Source organism: Eurosta solidaginis, chromosome 4 (assembly GCF_040869045.1).
Source record: "Eurosta solidaginis isolate ZX-2024a chromosome 4, ASM4086904v1, whole genome shotgun sequence".
Taxonomy (NCBI): Eukaryota; Metazoa; Arthropoda; class Insecta; order Diptera; family Tephritidae; genus Eurosta; species Eurosta solidaginis.
The window spans coordinates 114,910,060-114,930,850 of record NC_090322.1 but is presented as its reverse complement, the minus strand read 5'-3'; the positions used below and the strand labels follow the sequence as shown (position 1 = coordinate 114,930,850).

The following is a 20,791-nucleotide window of genomic DNA, read 5'->3' as shown; positions in this document are numbered from 1 at the left end:
AGTTCAGGGCACAATAGACCAATGGTCGCAGTGCGATCCTCAATTAATTATCTATCTATCTATCTAATATAATTAATAGTATAACTAGTAATATGATTAATGGTATAACTAGTAATATAGTTAGTAATATAACTAGTGATATGATTAGTAATATAACTATTAATTAAAAGATTACAGTAAGCTATAATAAATTTTTATAAAGATTAGTAATAAAATAGCTAGAGTAGAAAATTTAATTTACCAAAAAATTGATATGGATGAACGAGTTAAAGGGGGGAAAGAATTAAGCAATGTAATTAAAGAAATCTCGTTCCTCCAAATCAATTTACATCACTGCAGGGTAAAGGGATTTTTGCAAGACTGATCACCTTGCAAAAATCTTTTCCCTAGGGGGATGGTGTAATGGCATCACTAACAATATGGCAACGCATATTAAAAGAATGCAATATCGATAGTGCGCTGGCAATGCCGTCATTCCCAATGGAATGACAATAACGGGATAGTGAAAATTTGGAAAAGCAAAATTCAATATAGATACGCGCTTGAACGAAAAAAGTCAATCTTCCGTTGCCGAATATATATATATATATATATACCTATATATTAAATATAGAGTAATTGTGTTCTAACTAAAGTACAATTAATGTTACTAAAAATTTAAATAAAAGTTTTATAATCCACCGTGAGTGTGAAAATCAAGAACCTATTTTAATTGTTGGAAAAGTGTGAGGTTACCCACTCACATCGGTGTTCAATATTCCGACACCAGAGAATCGCAGCGTAAGTAGCAAGATCTCTGGCATGGAACACCTAGAGTGTTCACACGGACTAACCACAGCGGAAGAAAGGTGGAGGTTCGAAGTTAAATATATGGGACGTACCGACTAATATTAATTAATAAATAAATAAACAAATATAAGAAAATTTTAACAATTATTATTTCAAAATGGGAGGCAAAGAATCCAAAGTAGATGAACCTAATGCAAACGTAATTAATTCGATTCAGGTCGTTGACCACAGTGAAGCATTAGAATTAATCAAAATCTAGTAGATAATATTAACAATTTGCACTTGCCTCAATTTGTTTCTCAAATTATACTCAGCTCACAATAAATTCTTAAAGAAAAGATACATGAGCCGAGCAGATGGTCTAGACAGAGTCTAATTCTAAAGCTGGCATGCTTAACCACCGAACCGATATCATTTCGTTATGATAATTAATCCTTATACACTAATAAAAACGAAATGACTTTGTTTCGTTTATTAACGTTAAGAACGTTAAATTAATGAAATGATTTTGTCTCGTTTTCTGCCATATCAAAACGAAATCAAATCGTTTATGTTAATTACTATGCTGGCAAAGCTGATTGATGGCGGAGTCATTAAAGGTGAAAGCATTAGCCAAGCTGATTGCAACTTTTCTCATGAATTTTGACAGTACGAACATTTCTCAGAGTATTTTTGACATTACCACCAACGAATTACACAAACAAATTACATGGAGTTTGTGTGTATGTCCGCTCGCTGTTACCACCTTACGGCTTCACCATGGCTATAGCATTGCCAGCACAATTCAAACATAAAGTATCACGTTTTTGTTAACTTTTTTAAGCTTGGTACGCAGATCACAAGTAATTGCTCAAGAAAAATTTTGCCTTTTTTCTTGCGTGAAAAATAGTAGTATGGAAGTAATTTTGACGTTTAAAAATCTACGGTGAATAGTGAAACAAGCAAGAAGAAGAGCACATAAACAAAAGAAATATAAAGAATGTCACTTCTTTATTAGGGAAAGTATTCGCAAACATATATTTTTGATAATTTTCTGTCTAATAAATGTTGTTATTTTTCTAGAGTGGTCCTCAAATTGGTCAGCTACACCACCAACATCAATTGCCGGCAGTGTTAAATCTCCATACCAGCAAACAGATGAACAGCAAATGCCACCGCAACTGGGTCCAATGCCACGGTAGCCTGGTCTAATGCAGTCAAAATCCGGTCAAATGCCACCTCAACACCCTATGCGCCAGTCATTTGGTGGCCATGAGCAACAAGGTCCTCCAGGTATGCCGCCCGCATCTACTATATACCACAACAGCAACCGGGTTATGCAATGCCACGATAACAGCAGCAACAACCTCCCCAGGATGGCTATCTGCCAATGCCACAAAATCCGGGCTATCCACCACAACCTCAAAATCCAGGTTATCCTCTACAACAACCAGGTGCACCACGTGGTTACTATATCAACATTCAAGTTGATATTTAAAAAATCTTTTATTTTGATTTTATTTTTGAGTTTAGATATTTTCCAACTAATTAGAATTTTCTTTTTTTGAAGTTATTCAAAATTTTAATTTAACACGAAAACTCAATTAAAATTATTTTAAAAATTAAAGTAAAGAGTACAAAGTTTTAAGTTAACACGAAAACTCAATTAAAATTATTTTAAAAATTAAAGTAAAGAGTACAAAGTAGTTAACACTATATTTACACCCCCTCCAAGAAAATTTGAAACAAACAAATTATTAATTAATATTAAATGTAACCTTTTTTTGTTTTTTGTTGTTTAATGTATTTGTATTTAAATTAGTGTTAATAAGTATGTTTGCTGGTTTAAGTAAATCAATTGAAATATTTTTAATAGTATTATTGTATTGAATTGTAAATGTTTTATGTTTCTTAGATATAACTTTAAAAGGTCCTTCATAAGGTGATTCTAAATTAGATTTACGAAAAACTTTAACAAAAACTTTAGAACGAACAAGTGAAAAATATTCTCTTATTTTATGAAGAGCGTCATTAGAAAAATCATGTTCTTTATTACTATTTGAAATAATTAATTCACCAGGTATTCTAAGTGTTTGGCCATAAACAAGTTCAGCAGATGAACATTTTAAATCTTCTTTAATAGAAGTTCGTAAACCAAGTAGAATGAATGGTAAAATGTCAGACCAATGAACCGAGTCGTTTGATGCTATAATTGCTGCTTTTAAAGTTCGATGAAATCTCTCTATCATGCCATTTGCTTGGGGATGGTAAGGAGATGTATGAATTTTATGAGAACCTAAAAGTTTAGTTAATTCTGTAAAAAATTTTGAGGTGAATTGTGAACCTTGATCTACTGTAACATTTAATGGTATACCAAATCGTGGTATATAATTTTGAATAAAAGTTTTTACTATAGTATTTGTTGAAATATCTTTAAGCGGATAAGCTTCAGGCCAACGTGAAAATCTGTCAATAATTGTTAAAATATAACAATTTCCATTTGAAACTGGAAGAGGTCCAACAATATCCATATGAATATGTTCAAAACGGCCTGATGGTATTTGCATTTTTTGGATAGGAGATTTAGTATGTTTTGAAATTTTGGATTTTTGACAATTGATGCAAGATGAAGTCCAATCGTTAATCTCTTTACGCATGTTAGGCCAATAATATTTATTTTGAATTAATTTTCTAGTTGTTCTTATACTTGGATGAGATAGTGAGTGAATTTTGTCAAATATAATTCTTCTCATAGAATGTGGAACATAAGGTCGAAAAGGTTGTAGAGAAACATCACACCATATGTTTAAATTAATAATTGGAATTTCTTTTAAATTATTTTTAGAATTTGGATCAGAAATGGTTTTTTGTAAAAATGTATCAGTTTGCTGTTCTTTATATAAAGTTTCTAAATTTATATCTTGAGTTGAAATTGCATTTATTTCTGGAATACGGGAAAGTGTGTCTTCAACTATGTTGTCTTTTCCACGTATATATTGAATATCATTTGTAAATTGAGCAATATATTCAAGATGACGTAGTTGACGAGGAGATCTATCTACTTTAGAATTTAGAACATGAATTAAAGGTTTATGATCAGTATAAATTGTAAAAGTTCTACCTTCAAGAAAATGTTTAAAATGTTTAATTGAATTATAAATTGCCAAAAGTTCACGATCAAATGTTGAATATTTAGTTTCTGTTGTAGTTAATTTTCTTGAAAAATAAGCTAAGGGTTCTAGTATATTATTGCTAGTTTGTTGAAGAACTGCTCCAATAGCAACATTTGATGCATCTACTGCTAATGATATAGTACCATTTTTGTCGAAATGTGTAAGTAAAGTATTTTTAGCAAAAAGTTTTTTAACATTTTCGAAAGCTGTTGTGGTTTCATTTGTCCAATTTAATTGTTTGAGTTTGTTTTTAATTGCATGTGTTAACATTTCATGCAGAGGACTAAGTTCTGTTGCTAACATTTTAATATATCTGTGATAGTAATTTATCATACCTAAAAATTTTTGTAATTTATTTATAGAAATTGGTTTTTCAAAATTTGTTATAATTTCAATTCTATCTAAAGATGGTTTAATACCTTCGCCTGAAATTTCGTAACTTAAAAAATTTAATTTATTTACACCGAGAGTACATTTTGAAGGTTTGATATTTAAATTATATTCTTCAAGTCTTTTGAAAATTGATTTTAAATGATTTATATGTTGATCTTCATTATCACTGGCAATGAGAATGTCATCAATGTATGTAAATACAAAATCGAAATCAGAAAATACTTCATTAATAAAGCGTTGGAAAGTTTGAGCACTGTTTCGTAAACCGAAAGGCATTCTTACGAATTCAAACATTCCAAAAGGGGTAGTTATTGCAGTTTTATGAATGTCTTCTTCTGCCATTGGAATTTGGTGGTAAGCACGCACAAGATCAATTTTGGAAAAAAATTGTTTGTTTTTTAAATCAATTGTTAAATCGTGAATATGTGGTAAAGGATACCGATCTTGTGTAGTAATAAAATTAAGTCTTCGATAGTCTCCGCAAGGTCTCCAATCATTTGGTTCTTTTTTAGGAACGAGATGAAGTGGAGATGCAATAGGAGAATTTGAGGGTCTGCATATACCAGTTTTAACTAAAAATTCAAATTCAGCTTTAGCAATTTTAAGTTTGATTGGATCAAGACGTCTGGGTTTCGAAAATGGTAAAATACCTTTTGTTTCTATCCTGTGAACCGTATGGTGTTTAACTTTTTTAGTATAATCTGGTTCACAGGTAATAGATGGAAATTCATTAAGTAATTTTGAAAACTTATTTTCGACAATAGGAATTTTGAGTGAGAAAATATCAGAAAATCCAGAAGATCCAGTAACTTTAATTTTTGTAGTAGAATCCATTATTTCTTTATTTTTAATATTGAAAATAATTCCGAATTTTTCTAAAAAGTTTGCTCCTAAAATTGGTGTATCAATATTCGCAATAATGAATGGAAATTCAAAATCTCTTCTTAAACCTAAATCAATTTTAAGTAGTTTTGTACCGAAAGTTTCAATTGAAGAACCATTTGCTGCAGTCAAAGTAAGATCCGAATTTCTTTTATAAATTTTAAATTTAGAAAAAGGAATAACTGATACAACTGCACCGGTATCGATAAGAAAATTAAGTTTATTGAATTTATCAAATATGAATAGGCGACGAGTAGGTTTAATAATAGTTCCATTATCCGTCACCGTCATAATGGATCGTTTCAGTTTAAATTTTGTTCGTAATTTGAATTATGATTTTGATTAAAATTGCATGGGGGTATACATTTGAGAGCGTTATTCTTAAATATTTTGTGATACCAACAAATAGTTGTTTGTGAATTAAAATTACGATTGTTTGAAAAATTTCTTGATCCTGAAAAATTTCGAGATTTAGATCTATTTCTATCTTTAGATCTTGAACGGATTTGTAATTGATTAATATCATTAAAAATTTTATTTAAATTTTGAAAAATAGTCGTAGTTAATTCAGTTAAATTTTTAACGCATTGTTCTAAAATATTATTATTTTTACTTGAGACTACAGGAGATTTGGAAGAATGAGATTTATTGATTAAATCAAAAAGTTTGTCAGCTAAAATAATAATTTCATCTCTGTTTTGCTTATTATTGGAAGTCAAATGAATTTGTATTTCTTGTGGTAATTTACGAATCCACAATTTAAAGAGTAATTCTTGACTAACTATGGAGTCAGAACCTATAAGTGATTTCATAAATCTGAATAATTCAGATGGTGAACGATCACCAAGTTCAGCTTTTGAAAATAATTGTTCTAATCGTTTTTCTTCGCTAAGAGAAACTATTTCACATAGAATTTTTTTGATTGTATCATATTTATTAAAAAGAGGAGGAGGGTTAATAACATCTAAAATTTTAGAAATAGTATCTCGTTGAAGAGTAATTAGAACATTTTGAAATTTTAAATTATCATCAGTGATATTATTAATTTCAAATTGTCCTTCAACAAGTAAAAACCAGGCATCAGGAGAATCTTGCCAAAATTGTGGTAATTTAATAGATTTAGTAGAAGGAAAATTTGTAAAGTTATCTTGTCTTGAAGTATCTTGTGTTATATTAGAGATGATGTTTTGTGTTGTATTAATGTTAGAATTTTGAGTTGTATTGTGAGTCATTGTGTTATTTGTATAATTGTTGTTTTGATTTTCCGAATTTGTAAACTTACGGGTTCGTATTTGGTGAACGTAGAACCATATGAAAAAAAAAAAATTAAATGAAAAATTTGAAAATTAGGAAATATTTAGGATTTTTTTTTTTTTTGGAAAGGGAGTTAACAATTTAAATAAAATATTTAATTTTATATAAAAAATAAGTAAATTTAAATAATTTATATTAAAATTGTTAAAATATAAAAATAATCTTAAAATAAATTTGAAAGTTAAAATGTTTAAAATTTTAATTTAAATTATAATTGAAAAATTTTAAATTTAATATTAAAATAAAAATTATACTTACATAAAATTAAATTTAATAAAAAAATATTAAAATTAATAAGTAGTTGATTGATGATTGTTTAAAAATTTCTAGAAATTAATATCTGTATTGTTTGATATCGTAATGCTTTTAAAATATGCAATGGCTTTGTTGTTTTCTTTGTAAATCTCTTAATTTTCATCGTGATGTCTTCATTTTTAATCTGTTCTTGTGTGTATTGCGTGCAACATTGTTGTTGTGGCTTGGATAACCCAATCGTTGTAAATGTTTTTATTTTGTTTACACACACGTTTTTAGAGTTCTTTATTAATTAACAAATCGTAAACAAATTTTATTTTGTATTTTGTTTATGTTGCATAAAATTCATAGAATGCTTACTAGTAAATTTCTGTTATACGTACTTTTATGTTTTTAATTTGATTTTCAACACTTATTCTTTGTTTTAATGTTTCGTATATATAATTTACAGCGACTGTTATATGAAATTTGCACAGACTGTTGTTGCATTGCTTCCTGTTCACAAATGTATAGGGAACACAAACATAGTTAAATTATATGCACAAGAATTTCAATAGTGCTATTTATTAAATTTTTTATTCAGTTAATTTTTCAGCGCGTACTGCATTATGATCACGTTACTATATATTGCGAAATCACATAAAAGCAAAATAAATTCGTCTATGATCCAAGTTGATTTTGGTTTTAAAGTTCGTTTTAAAGTTGTAGGATCATTGGTAGGATCGCCAATATATCAACATTCAAGTTGATATTTAAAAAATCTTTTATTTTGATTTTAAATATAAAAATTTATTTTTGTTTATTTTTGAGTTTAGATATTTTCCAACTAATTAGAATTTTCTTTTTTTGAAGTTATTCAAAATTTTAAGTTAACACGAAAACTCAATTAAAATTATTTTAAAAATTAAAGTAAAGAGTACAAAGTAGTTAACACTATAGTTACATGGATCAAATGATGCCACCAACACAACCTGGACAGACGCCAATGCTCAGTCAAACACCCAAGCCGGGTCAACCCCCAATACCCGGACACGTCCGGACGTTCTGGTTATAATGTATGCTAATACAACTAATAATTTACAAATTTGCTAATGATTATTTTTGTGTTATTTTCTTTAGCAACCACCTGCAACTGTTACTGGTAAATATCAACAGCCGAAACAGTATGATCAAGCCCAACGCCGTTTAGATCCCGATCAGTTGCCAAATCCGATAAGCGTTATCATTGAAAATCAAAATAGCGCTGGTGGTGCTTTTATTACTAATGAACAGGGTTTATTACCACCATTGGGCGTTCCCAAGGCAGTCGGTTCTATGTACCGGAGCGACTCGGAATTTTTCCCGACCAAGGACTGTCATTTCAGTGTGACCCCATTTAATTTGTTTCGTCCCTCCCACAAATTGTCATCCTCCCAGCAGCTCCTTGCAGCAGGACTGCTACATATTCTCTTACTCCGGGAAGGTATCGAACCCAATCCGGGTCCGTCTCCTGACCCCGGTCATGAGAAATGGTTTTGCTGCATTTGCCAGAAAAAAATCTTTTTAGGACGGTCATACTCTGTTCAGTGTGTCTCGTGCAAGGGATGGTTGCATCGGACAGGTTGTTCTGGGCTTGATCCCAAAACCCGACGTCCACGTAACTTTTATAAATCTTTTGTGGCTCCTTGCTGCTCACGCCCAAGGGCGTCCCGTAGTCTACGCCTAAGCGTATCCCTACTACCTTCCAGCAGCTTCGCTGCTAAGCAAGCCACAACAAGTACCCGCTGCTGCTCGCGCCCCACGGCGCCAACAACTCAAACAGCTGATACCACTCATAACTACTACCTTCGTAGTAGAGCTGGTAGCAATGCTGAGCATCAGCCCCTGCCCCCGTCTTCTTCTCCCCCCCTCTTTTCTGGCAGCAATCGTGCAGGTCAGGGAAACAGACTCTTAGTCCCTGCCTGCGTTTGCACCGTCTGCCAGCACAGAATATATAGGTTTGCGACATCCACTCAATGCAGCTCCTGCCTTGGGTGGTGCCACTTTCCTAGATGTTCTGGTCTCCGCGACGGCAACCCCCCGACGGGTTTCATCGCGCCATGTTGCCAGGTCGCAAACCCAAATCATCCGGGTACCCCAATGCTTGCCCAAGGGCGCCCAGTCCCAAGGCCACAACAGCAATTGCGTCCTGGCCTTCCACATCCTAGGCGTAGTCACCCCTCACTTACCCCTAGAGTGGCGGCGTCACCCCTCATGCACTTCAGAATTCTGCAGTTCAACTGTAATGGACTAACTGGGAAGATTACGGAGATAGTCGATTTCATGAAGCGGCACAACATCCGCATTGCTGCGATTCAAGAGACTAAACTCACGGCATGATCTGCATTGCAGACCTGCTCTGGTTATAATGTCCACAGGAAAGACCGCGAGAGCGGAAATGGAGGCGGCTTCGCGTTTATTATACACCACTCTGTGCAATATCATATATTTGATCCTGGCATCGACCGCAGTGACAATGTCTTAGAACGTCAAGGCCTATCTGTCCGGTCAGGCGATGCACATCTAGAAATCATCAACATCTACATCCCTTCTGTCACCTGTTGGCCCAGTGGATACCGCCCTAATATCGAGGCCTTACTCACTGGCAACAATCGCATTATCTTAGGCGATTTCAATGCCCATCACGACCTATGTCATTCAAACTTGCGGGCGGACAGTAGGGGTGAGATGTTGGCGGATCAAATAGACGAAACGACGTTCTGCACAATAAACGGAGACGCCCCCACACGTATGGTAGGAAGCTGTCATAGCTCGCCAGATGTCTCAATCGTAAGCGCAGAACTCGTAAACTGCGTCAACTGGCAGCCGATGGTAACATTGGCATCCGACCACCTGCCCATACTTATTTCGTTCGAGCGTACCGCCGACTTCATCGTCACCGAAAAACGCACTTTCATAAACTTCAAAAAAGGAAAGTGGGAAGAATATAAATCTGCAACAGACAGCAGCTTTGCTGCCCTCCCTATCCCGACTGATGCCCGCCAAGGGGAGCGTGCCTTCCGTAAGGTCATTGAATCCGCCTCGGCACATTTCATTCCCGCCGGGAGAATTCCCGAAATCCGGCCCCACTTCCCGGCGGAGGCCGCGAGCTTAGCGAGGGAACGCGACCTTATAAGACAGCTTGATCCAGGCGACCCCCAAATAAGGGATATAAACCAACGCATCAGATTGCTTGTGGACGAACACAAGCGGGCGAAATGGGAAGAGCACCTAAGAGGTTGTAACCTCTCTACCGGTGTAGGTAAACTTTGGTCCACCGTAAAGTCCCTATCGAATCCGACTAAGCACAAAGACAAAGTTTCCATCGCCTTTGGCGATAAGGTGCTGTTGGATGCGAAAAAATGCGCGAGCGCTTTCTGCCGACAATATATAATGCATCCTACGGTCGACAAAGATAGACGGAGAGCCAATAGACACGCACATAAACACAAACTCAGCGCGTCACCAATTACCATCACCGCTAGAGAGGTTGAGGACGCCATTGGTCGCGCTAAACCATCCAAAGCAGTGGGCCCAGACGGCATAGCCATGCCGATGCTTAAAAACCTAGGGAAAGAGGGTTTCAAATACTTAGCGCATGTCTTCAACCTGTCTCTTTCCACCTTTGTCATACCCGAGAAATGGAAAATGGCCAAGGAGGTCCCGCTACTAAAGCCTGGGAAACCAGCTAACGTAGGTGAGTCATATCGTCCGATATCTCTCCTATCGCCAGTGGAAAAGACTCCTGAAGCCATTTTGCTCCCTTATTTCCAAGCACATTTGCAGCTAGCCCCTCATCAGCATGGCTTCAGAAAACTCCATAGCACTACCTCCGCGCTAAATGTCATTAGCACCCAGATAAATTGCGGTTTGAATCAATATCCCCACCATAGAACAGTACTCGTAGCGTTAGACCTATCAAAAGCTTTTGATACGGTCAACCATGGCTCGTTACTGCAGGACCTGGAAGGGTCCACCCTTCCCCCATGTCTTAAAAGGTGGACCGCAAATTATCTGGGTGGTCGGCAGGCATCGGTGCAATTCAGAAACGAAACATCAAAACAAAGGAGAATTAAACAAGGGGTGCCACAGGGTGGTGTCCTATCCCCGCTTTTGTTTAATTTCTACATATCTAAGCTACCTTCACCACCGGAAGGAGTCACAATCGTTTCCTACGCCGATGACTGCACAATAATGGCCACAGGCCCAGGCCCAAAGATCGATGAGCTATGCAATAAAATAAACGGCTATCTCCCTGATCTCTCCAGTTTTTTCGCCTCGCGAAACCTGGCATTGTCACCGACTAAATCTTCCGCGACCTTATTTACAACATGGACGCCCCAAATGTCGACCATATTGAACATCCACGTCGATGGCACTACGCTACCGACTGTCCTACACCCCAAAATCTTGGGTGTGGCGTTTGATCAGGATCTACATTTTGGTGCGCACGCAACCGCAATTGTTCCAAGAATTCAGAGCCGTAATAAAATCCTCAAATCCCTTGCTGGCAGTACCTGGGGAAAAGATAAAGAAACGCTCTTGACCACATACAAAGCAATTAGCCAGCCGATTACGTGCTACGCGTCACCCATATGGTCGCCAAGCCTAAAAACCACCCACTGGAAGAAACTACAGGCCTGCCAAAATACTGCTCTCAGAATCGCCACGGGCTGTCTTCTTATGTCCCCAGAACACCATCCGCATAATGAGGCGAGAATACTCCCCATCAGGGAGAGAAATGAGATGCTGACCAAACAGTTTCTGTTGAATACCCAGAAACCTGGGCATCCCAACAGACATCTGATTGACGAACCAGCACCGCCTAGGGGCCTAAGGAGTCATCTCCGTAAGCATTTTGAGGAAATACGGCACCTGAGAACCCAGCCGTACGAAGCGGAAAAACACAAGCAGGTCCTTGGTGAACTCCATAGACAGGCGTCGGACCTTTATGTCGGGAATTGCCCGGTGAATCCAGTACTTGAAGAAAAATATCCAGAACTCGCAGAAGAGGAACGCATACTCCCCAGGGCAACGCGTGTCACTCTTGCTCATCTTCGTTCTGGATACTGTAACAGGTTAAACTCTTACCTATCCAGAATCAACCCCGACATACAAAATGTATGCCCTGCTTGCAATGTGTCCCCACATGACACAAACCATCTCTTTAATTGTAATGTGGAACCAACGCCTCTAACACCCCTTTCCTTATGGTCCACCCCTGTTGAAACGGCAAGTTTCCTTGGACTCCCGTTAGAGGATATTGATGACAATTTGTGATCGGTCGCGGCTATTAGGTGGGGCGAGCATTGCTACAACAACAACAACAACCACAAATATGTGGTAGAAAATTAGGGTAACTCCTCGCCACGTTACGTTAGGTATCGATAATCGAAATTAATGTTTTGTTTGGCAATTACATTGATCTTTCTTCTTTGCAGGTCGTCTTTGTATTGCATACCTGCAACAGCTGATTTATTAAAAACAACAGCTTTGTCCATTACACTTACCGTCTCACCAATGGCACGCACGGTTGAGGGTGAATATGAGCCACCCATTATAAATTTTGGTGAATTGGGTGCAATTAGATGTAATCTTTGCAAGGCTCATATATACAATTTGTAGATGCTGGTCGTCGTTTCCAAAGTCTTGTGTGTAAAGTAACAACAGATGGTAAAAAAATCTGTAAATTTTGCTTGTGTTCATTGATCCATATTTTTTCTCAACAGAGCCAACTGAATATTTCCAACATTTGAGCCACACCGGACAGCGTGTAGATAAATATGAATGTCCTGAACTTGTATTGGGTACGTATGAGTTTTTGTGTAAAAAATGTTTGGGTACCGATAGCTCTCAAGGTAAACCTCAACTCATATCCAACATCAATGCCTCGCAATCAATTGTGGACGCTATACGCGCTACATTGGGTCCACGTAGTATGGACAAGCATATTGTGGATTCCAGTGGTAAGGCCACAATTTCAAATGATGGGGCAAGCAGTATGAAACTATTGCATATTGTGCATCCAGCCGTAAAACTCTAGTCGACATCGCCAAATCTCAAGATGCTGAGGTAAGTTTTTTGTTATATTAGAATGTGTAGAATAAAAATGTTTCTCTTATCAGGTCAGCGATGGCACCACTTCAGTAGTACTTTAAGCAGGTGAAATCTTAAAACAAGTTAAGCCATATGTTGAGGAAGGCGTGCATGCACATATCATCATTAAAGCTATACGTAAAGCATTACAATTATGCATGACCAAAATATGACATGGCTGTACATGTAGAGGCGCCAATCAAAGGAATAACAACGTGCTTTATTGGAAAAAGACGCTGCCACAGCAATGTCATCCAAACTTATTCATCAACAAAAAGATTTATTTTCTAAAATGGTTTTGGACGCTGTACTTTCCTTTAATAGACCCAAAGTCATACAAAAAATATAAAATCGCAAAATTAAATATAGAATTGGAATTGAAGGCTTTTATTCAGTCTATAAATTTCACTTTCAGACAATGTATGTATATACAAAGAAACATTAAAAACTAAAAATAAATATACATACAAACAGTGGCTCCGAAATCTATAATAGAAGCCACCTAAACAAAAGTTGCAAAAGTTACAGAGAGTTAATCAAACTTTGAAAAACGGACATCAAAGTTTGAACCTTTTTTGGCAGAGGGTCTAGCAAATTTTTGAGTACGCAGTTTTGTAGCCCAATCAATTTCAAAATAATAATGTAAATGCTAGAACGACTCAAAAGTTTATCTGAATTTTCAGAACTTTTTTGTAGAGGCTGTTCAACATTTTCTTCCATACAAAAGAAAATTTTTCTCATGCGTTGTATGGAAGAAATTTCTCAACAGCTTCTACAAAAAAATTCTGAAAATTCAGATAAACTTTTTAGTCGTTCTAGCATTTACACCATTATTCTGAAATTGATTGGGCTACAAAACTGCGTACTCAAAAATTTGCTAGACCCTCTGCCAAAAAAGGTGCAAACTTTGATGTCCGTTTTTCAAAGTTTGATTAACTCTCTGTAACTTTTGCAACTTTGGTTTAGGTGGCTTCTATTATAGATTTAGCTATATTTTGCAAATTAGAGCGCCTTTTTGTTATGCTAATTATACAGCCTTCCTGTGATGCATTTTAATCGAGATTTTGATACAATATAGAATATTTAATGGTTCATCTAATGACCTGATTAGATCAAAGTTTAAAAAATGGCACACTCACGCTTCTGGCAATCAAGTGACGATATGTACAGTGTGCGCCAAAATTAAAGCACCGAAGTCTCTGTTGCTTTTGGTTAAGTAAAATCTTAAATGCAAGTTCTTAATTCAATCGGGCGTATACTCTAAATTAGTTGCACCTTTTTTGACAGATAGCCCATTGGAAGTTTTGTCAAAAAGCTACAACTAACTTTAAGTACCCACTCAATTCTGACTATGAATATGCCCCAATATTTTGCTTTTATTTGTGAAGACCACAACGACGGCTGAGTGGAACAGCACCGTATTTCAAAACATTTTTCGAAAATTCCCTTTCTCAGAAATTGTTTCACGAGCGCCTTAAATTAGAACTTGTCTCAAAAATGCCCTATTTCAAAACTTGGTTCAAGAACGTCCTATCTTAGAATGAGTTTCAGAAACGCCCTATCTCAGCTGCAAGTGTATTTAGCTTTAGTTCAGATATGACCTTTTGTAAACTCATTCTAAGATACGGCGTTTTGGAACTAAGTTATAAAATAGGGCGTTTTAGGAAAAAATTCTAAGTTAAGGCGTTCTTGAAACAATTTCTGAGAAAGGGCATTTTTTTTAAAATGTTTTGAAACAGGGTGATCTTCCACTCAGCCGTCGATATACTAAACATTTATATATTATATTGAGTATATGTTCTTCCTTAATAAAAGAGACTTAACATCCTAGAACTTATAATTTGACTTTTGTTGAGCTATGTAGATGTTCTGAAAGGAATTTCGGTGTTTTATTTATGCGCACACTATATATCATAAATTTCACCAACAGACTTCAATATTTACTCTTGGAGAGCTCATTAATAATACAATACAATAAATAATAACAAAGGTATGCTTTCAATAAGCGCCTATAAACTTCCCCTCTTATCCATAAAAAAATAAAATAGGTTTATTAAGCTCTTATAATTGGAAATTTGTATGGAAATGTCATTTTAAAATGCTTTATAAACCTTCAATATTTTATATGAATAATGGGATTAAATAAATATACCCCCTTATACATAAAAAATCACGAGGGTTTATAAAGATTTTTAAAATGACATTTCCATACAAATTTCCAATTATAAGAGCTTAATAAACCTATTTTCTTTTTTATGAATAAGGGGTATAATTTATAACAAACATAAAATAACATTTCTTTTTATCTAATAATATATTGGGTAATATGAACAAAAGAGTTTGCTAATAGACTTCAATATTTGGACGCTTTAAGAGCTTATTAAATTCATTAAATGTATACTTTCAATAAGGGCCTGTATTAGGCTGAGGCGATTTGGCAATTTATACCGTGCCGTCGAAATTATAGTTCCTCATGTTCGTACGAACCAAAAATTTAATGTTGTTATAAAAAAAATTAAAAACTTAGAAGGAATCATTCGCAAATCTAAATCTTTTCCATTTTGAATTCAGAAAACGTCAACTGAATTTCAGAATAGGTAATTGGATTTCAGAATAGGCAATTGAAATTCAGAATGTGTGAAGTGGATTTAAAAATAGACAATTCAATTTCGGAAGGCATCAATTGGATTTCAGATATCAAACAATTTATTACGCAAAGTTGGAAAATAATTTGTAAGTTCAAGGCATTTCATAAATTCATTTAAATGTAAAATGGTTCGAAAGGTATTTTCTGAAATCCACTTGTCGATTTCTGAAATCCAATTCACACATTCTGAATTCCAATTACCTATTCTGAAATCAAATTAACATATTCTGAAATCCAGATAACTATTCTTGATCCAAATGACAAATTTTGAAATTCAATTAACTATTCTTGTTTAAGCGACTTAAACTATGAACATTTTTCGTTCGTTTGTTTCAGTAGCCATTGAGTGTGCTTGTAATTCTCAACTGGTTAGTGAAATATTCTAAAGACATAGTTTGAGTTTTTTAATTAAAAGCGAGGTTCTTCGGATGGTGTGCTAATACATCAGAGCCCAGTGCTCGCCTCCATATCACACTTTGAAGGGGTTCTTCAAATAGAAGATGAGGTGGCTCATTAGAGCGAAACCTCAGAGTGCCCAACTCTCGCCCCAAATTAAATAAATAGAGGTTTTTCTTGTAGAAAATGGGGTGCCAATACCTCAGAGCCGTCCCTTGCTCGCCTCCATATCACATTTTAAAGGGTTCTTCAAATAGAGGATGAGGTGGCTCAGTAGAGCGAAGCCTCAGAGCCCCCAGTGCTCGCCCCCACATTAAATAAATAAAAGGTGTACTGATGCTATGTATCCTCCCATGACTTATACACACCAATAACCCTAAAACTACCCAACTTAATAAACTGAATCCCTTAAAATAAACACAAATAAATAAATAAAGGTGTACTGATGCTATGCATCCTCCCATGACTTAAATACACCAATAACAATAAAACTACCCAACTCAATAAATGGAATACATTAAATCAAAAACCCCATAAACTCAATACAGTCCATTAATAATAATAATTTATAAATTTAAAAAAAGGAATGCTTGGTGGGAGTTGAACCCGCAACCCCGGGCGTTTGGTCGGGTACGTCAGCCACTGTGCCACGACTCATACGCTTACAAGCACATAAAATTACTCATTTATAACTCTTATTAAACTGCTCGCCCTCAATTGCCCAAAGCTTAGACAATTCTGAAAGGTGTAGTTGACCGATCAATTATGTACCTATTAATTTGGCAATGAGTGTATGTTGTAGACCAATTTTTTGTTCGTACCAACATAAGGAATCAAATTTCGACGGCGCGGCCTAGCCTGCTTACTTAAATATAATTTATAACAATTTTTCGTGAGGACGATATGTGATCACAGGTGGTGCACTGACGTACAGACCAATTTATTCTGTGGTCTGGCTGGATTTGTGTTCCACGATTTTCTGTAGAAGGATACTGTTTATGTGAAGACACATGTCATCTCCGACAGAACGTGGCAGCTTATTTAGCAGCCAGTCAAAAGTCGATAATGCCTGGGCGTATGGGGATTACTTACGATCCTCCAAAAACTCCTCTTGCTTTTTTAAAATTCTATTGAAGCGCCCCCACTTCTCATCTGGACTTTGAGATAACGTATACGGTTTCGAACGCTTTGGATTCTGTAAATACCAAATGATAGGTATATTTATATATTTTATTTATTTATTATTTATAGAACGTCACGCTGTTGCGCATATTGCCAGACATCAACGCAGAATATGATGCTGGTGCAAATGCGCAATACTGCTGTCGATATTACCATCTGCACCCATACTCACATAGTCGTATTGGGAATCGTTGTCACTAATTTGCGTGCTGTTCAAGTCCTCTGATGGATCTAAGGGAGATTGGCTTGATTCCTCACTGAAATTCGATGAAGATGTAAATGTCCTGCAAGGGAGTACATGTACAATGTTAACATTTTTTGAAGTATACACACAGAATTCATGACAATGGATCAAACTTCAAAAACGTTTTTTTATCAAAACTTGAATTTTTTTATCCGAATTTCAAAAAATTTTTCGAATATGGAGTTTTGTAATGTCCAAGTTAGAAGTTTCTCAAAAGTTTCCCCGAATTTTCAGAACTTTTTTGTAGACAGTGTTGGTTATTTTCTTAAAAAAAAAAAAAATATTTCGTTTTTTATTCGATATTCAAAAGTTTCATTTCGTTGATATCAAAGTAAAAAAAAATTGATTTTTAGAGTTTGAGTATGTTTTTCCATACAAAAAACGCTCAAAAAATTACTAAAAAATTCTAAGTTTTTGATTTTGTTTCTGATGCCATCATAACGAATTTAAAAAATTTTTTTTTGACTTCGTTGTCGAAAAAAAATATTTGTTTATTTCGTTGTGCAGCCTTGTTTTCTTCCATAAAACTCATGCACAAAAAGTGATTTTTCAATCAAAAGATATGGAAAAAGTACTCAACACTCTCGACAAAAAAAAATTCTGAAATTTCGGGGAAACTTATGAGGTACTTCTAGCTTACACATCTATCTATATATATATAAATCAAATTATGTATGTATGTATGTAGGTATAGATCGAGTTGCGTCCTAAACGTATCGATCGATCACAACCAAATTTGCACAACCCACTAGAAACCTTCCAAGGATGGTCATAGGCTAAAAATAATATCGATATATAAAAGGGGCGTGGCACCTCCCATGCAAAATGAATATTTAGTACTACATAACTCTGAATATATTCATGCTAGAACATTGAAATTCAGTAAGGAGTTATATGAGGTCAATCCCCAACACAAACAAAATGTGGGGAGGGGAAGTTAGTTAAAAGTTGATTGCAAAATTACCTTCGTTTTTGTGAAACGTTTGGCAAGAAAGCCATTTCCCCCGGCATACTCCCAATATAGCCGCATCCAACGCAGCGCCGCCGCTACTGCCACTCTTTTGCCGCTTGGATGCTCTGGCGTGGTAGCGATAGCTTTCCCGAAGGCTGGTCCACGCGCCTTTGCTTTCAATCACTAATGTAAATAACACATACAATTAAATGTGATACTTTGCATTTGCTCACAATTGTTAAAACATGTCCAAAAATGTCGCGAGAGGTATATAAAGATACGTTTTGACTTCCGTACTAATAACACACTTGCAGTTTTCGGAACACGCAATACTTGTGCGTACACGAACCAAATGGAAATTACAGAAAATTTCCAACTTTGCTTGCAAATACCTATTTATAACAGACAAAACGCGTCTTTTGACACTCCTCCATATATTTTTGGACGTGGTTTAACAGTTTTGAGCTAAAGTAAATAATTACCAATTAAAATACACAAATATGGTAATTGTTTACTTTAGCTCACAACTGCAAAAACCCGACCAAAAATATCGGGAGAGGTGTCAAAAGACGAGTTTTGAACCCAGGACAACGACTCCGAAAGCGGAAACTCAAAATTTTTTTTCTGTCAAAAGTTATTTCCAAAAAAACGAAAAATGGCCCCGGAGCGCTCCGAAACCGGGGGTGGGATCCATAGTTGTCTTGAGCAGAACACCTTTCTGCATTGGCGGCCTTCGGCCACGCTTATAAAAAATTACGCTGGGTGGGTCCAACACCGGTTTGGAGACCAAAACTATATCCGCGCAACACACTTTTACCCACAGTTTTTCTTGTGGGTACTACAAAATCATCAAAATAACAACCACATGAAAATTTTCAATTTTGTTTGCAAATATCGGTAACAGTCTAATTGAGGGGTCGACTGCTAATACGCTACGACGCGTCTTGACATCAGTATTAATAATCCGAAGGCGGAAAATAAAAATTTCAACTCGTTCAAAAGATATTAACGAAAAACCGAAAAGACTCGCGGGTACCTCCGAAACCGGGAGTGGGATCCATAGTATTTTTGCGCAGAACACCTTTCTGCATTGGCGGCCTTCGGCCGCGCTTATAAAAAATAACCCTGGGCTACGCCATGCCAAGTCCGAGTGTGTGGTATAACCGTGGCTACCGCCACGGTGATGCACAATTTTTTTTGGGGGTACTAAAACAACAACAACCACATGAAAATCGCCAACTTCAACTGCAAATATTTCCGGACAGAGACACAATTTTTCTTTTCCGCCTTCCGATTATTGTTCTCGAGATTAATACGCGTCTTTTGACACTTCTCTCAATATTTTTTGACGCGTATTAGCAGTCGACCCCTCAACTAGACTATTACCCAAATATCTCCGAAACGAAATAAAATTTTGAATTTCCGCCTTCGGATTCGTGATCCTGGGTGCAAAACGCGTCTTTTCACTTCTCTCCCGATATTTTTGGACGAGTTTTAGCAGTTGTGAGCTAAAGTAAACAATTACCACAAATATACATACAAACAGTTTTATTAACATACCTTCTTTACCAAGGGAGCTACTTAAGTGGACCCAGGCCTGATCCACTGCATTTTTGTTGCAATGCAATGGATCAGAAGTATCCCATATTCTGGGCCAGTCTTTCACTTCCCTTATCAGAGCCCGTTTCTCCTCCGCCGTGAAATTTAATACGCGCTTTTTGCGTTTTGGTGCTGCAGCAATATTTATTTCCATTTCTGAAATAAAATAATAATTATTTATTGCAGAAAAATTAAAAAACCATTTGCTTACCTAATTTTTCCAGTTGTTTACCTTTTTTTCTTCAAGAAATATATGGCACTTGACATATTTCTTGCGGAAACCGGTGTTGCCGTATGTAAATTTAATGGAAAAATAGTAGTAAAGTATCGTACTAAATTTCTTGTAAACTGCGTACTACTTCAAGAAAATTTACCACAAGGAATTTTCTTGAGCATTTCTTGAGCGTTTTTTATATGGAATTTTTACTTTCTTGTGATCTGCGTACCACGCTTTAACGTTAACGAAAGCTTTTCGTTTCGGTTAAAAACGTGATACAATTTATTTGGATAATTTCTTTATCGATAATATTTCGAAGTGTTTCAACGGAAACGGTCGAAATTTTTTGATAAACGATTAGCTTAACGTTAAGGTGCATCCCTGTTCTAAACGACAAATATATAACCCAATGGAGAAATGGAAAACCATTCTGAATAAGCTTGTGGAAGAGAAGACCTTGGCGGAAAAATCTTATAAGTGTATCAACAAAAATACAACCATACTAAGAGTTACTGTGTTGAAACACCTCATGACAATATTACAGTCGTTAAACTATATAGGAAAAATCATACAAAGGGTATATAGCAATTTAACAGCTAAACATCAAATTTTTTCCAGTGTCAGGGATAAATTGGTATCCTCACTGAGTAGAGGC

General features: G+C 35.8%; 2 protein-coding genes and 1 pseudogene across 12 annotated transcripts in view; 2 read left to right on the top strand and 1 right to left on the bottom strand.

The window, feature by feature from the left end:
- LOC137250164 (succinate--CoA ligase [ADP/GDP-forming] subunit alpha, mitochondrial-like) overlaps positions 1–20,791 on the top strand; it is a 117,824-nt gene that overhangs the window by 58,098 nt on the left and 38,935 nt on the right. The gene's annotated exons all lie outside the window — the stretch shown is intronic.
- LOC137247710 (T-complex protein 1 subunit eta-like) lies at positions 93–13,541 on the top strand (annotated as a pseudogene).
- On the bottom strand, positions 17,276–20,151 carry LOC137248129 (uncharacterized). The gene is made up of 4 exons (XM_067778997.1): positions 20,131–20,151; positions 19,881–20,075; positions 18,333–18,503; positions 17,276–17,408 (listed from the first exon to the last, which is right to left on the bottom strand). Exons 2-4 carry the CDS (start codon positions 20,071–20,073, stop codon positions 17,356–17,358), a joined length of 417 nt encoding a protein of 138 aa, XP_067635098.1. The 5' UTR covers positions 20,074–20,075; positions 20,131–20,151; the 3' UTR covers positions 17,276–17,355.

What these genes read in the sequence shown, in the direction of transcription:
- LOC137248129 (XM_067778997.1), bottom strand. Translation starts at nt 20,073, where the DNA reads ATGGAAATAAATATTGCTGCAGCACCAAAACGCAAAAAGCGCGTATTA. An exon ending in TAGCTCCCTTGGTAAAGAAG is followed by an intron (nt 18,504 to 19,880) that starts GTATGTTAATAA and finishes TATTTACATTAG; the next exon opens with TGATTGAAAGCAAAGGCGCG. An exon ending in AACGTTTCACAAAAACGAAG is followed by an intron (nt 17,409 to 18,332) that starts GTAATTTTGCAA and finishes ACTCCCTTGCAG; the next exon opens with GACATTTACATCTTCATCGA.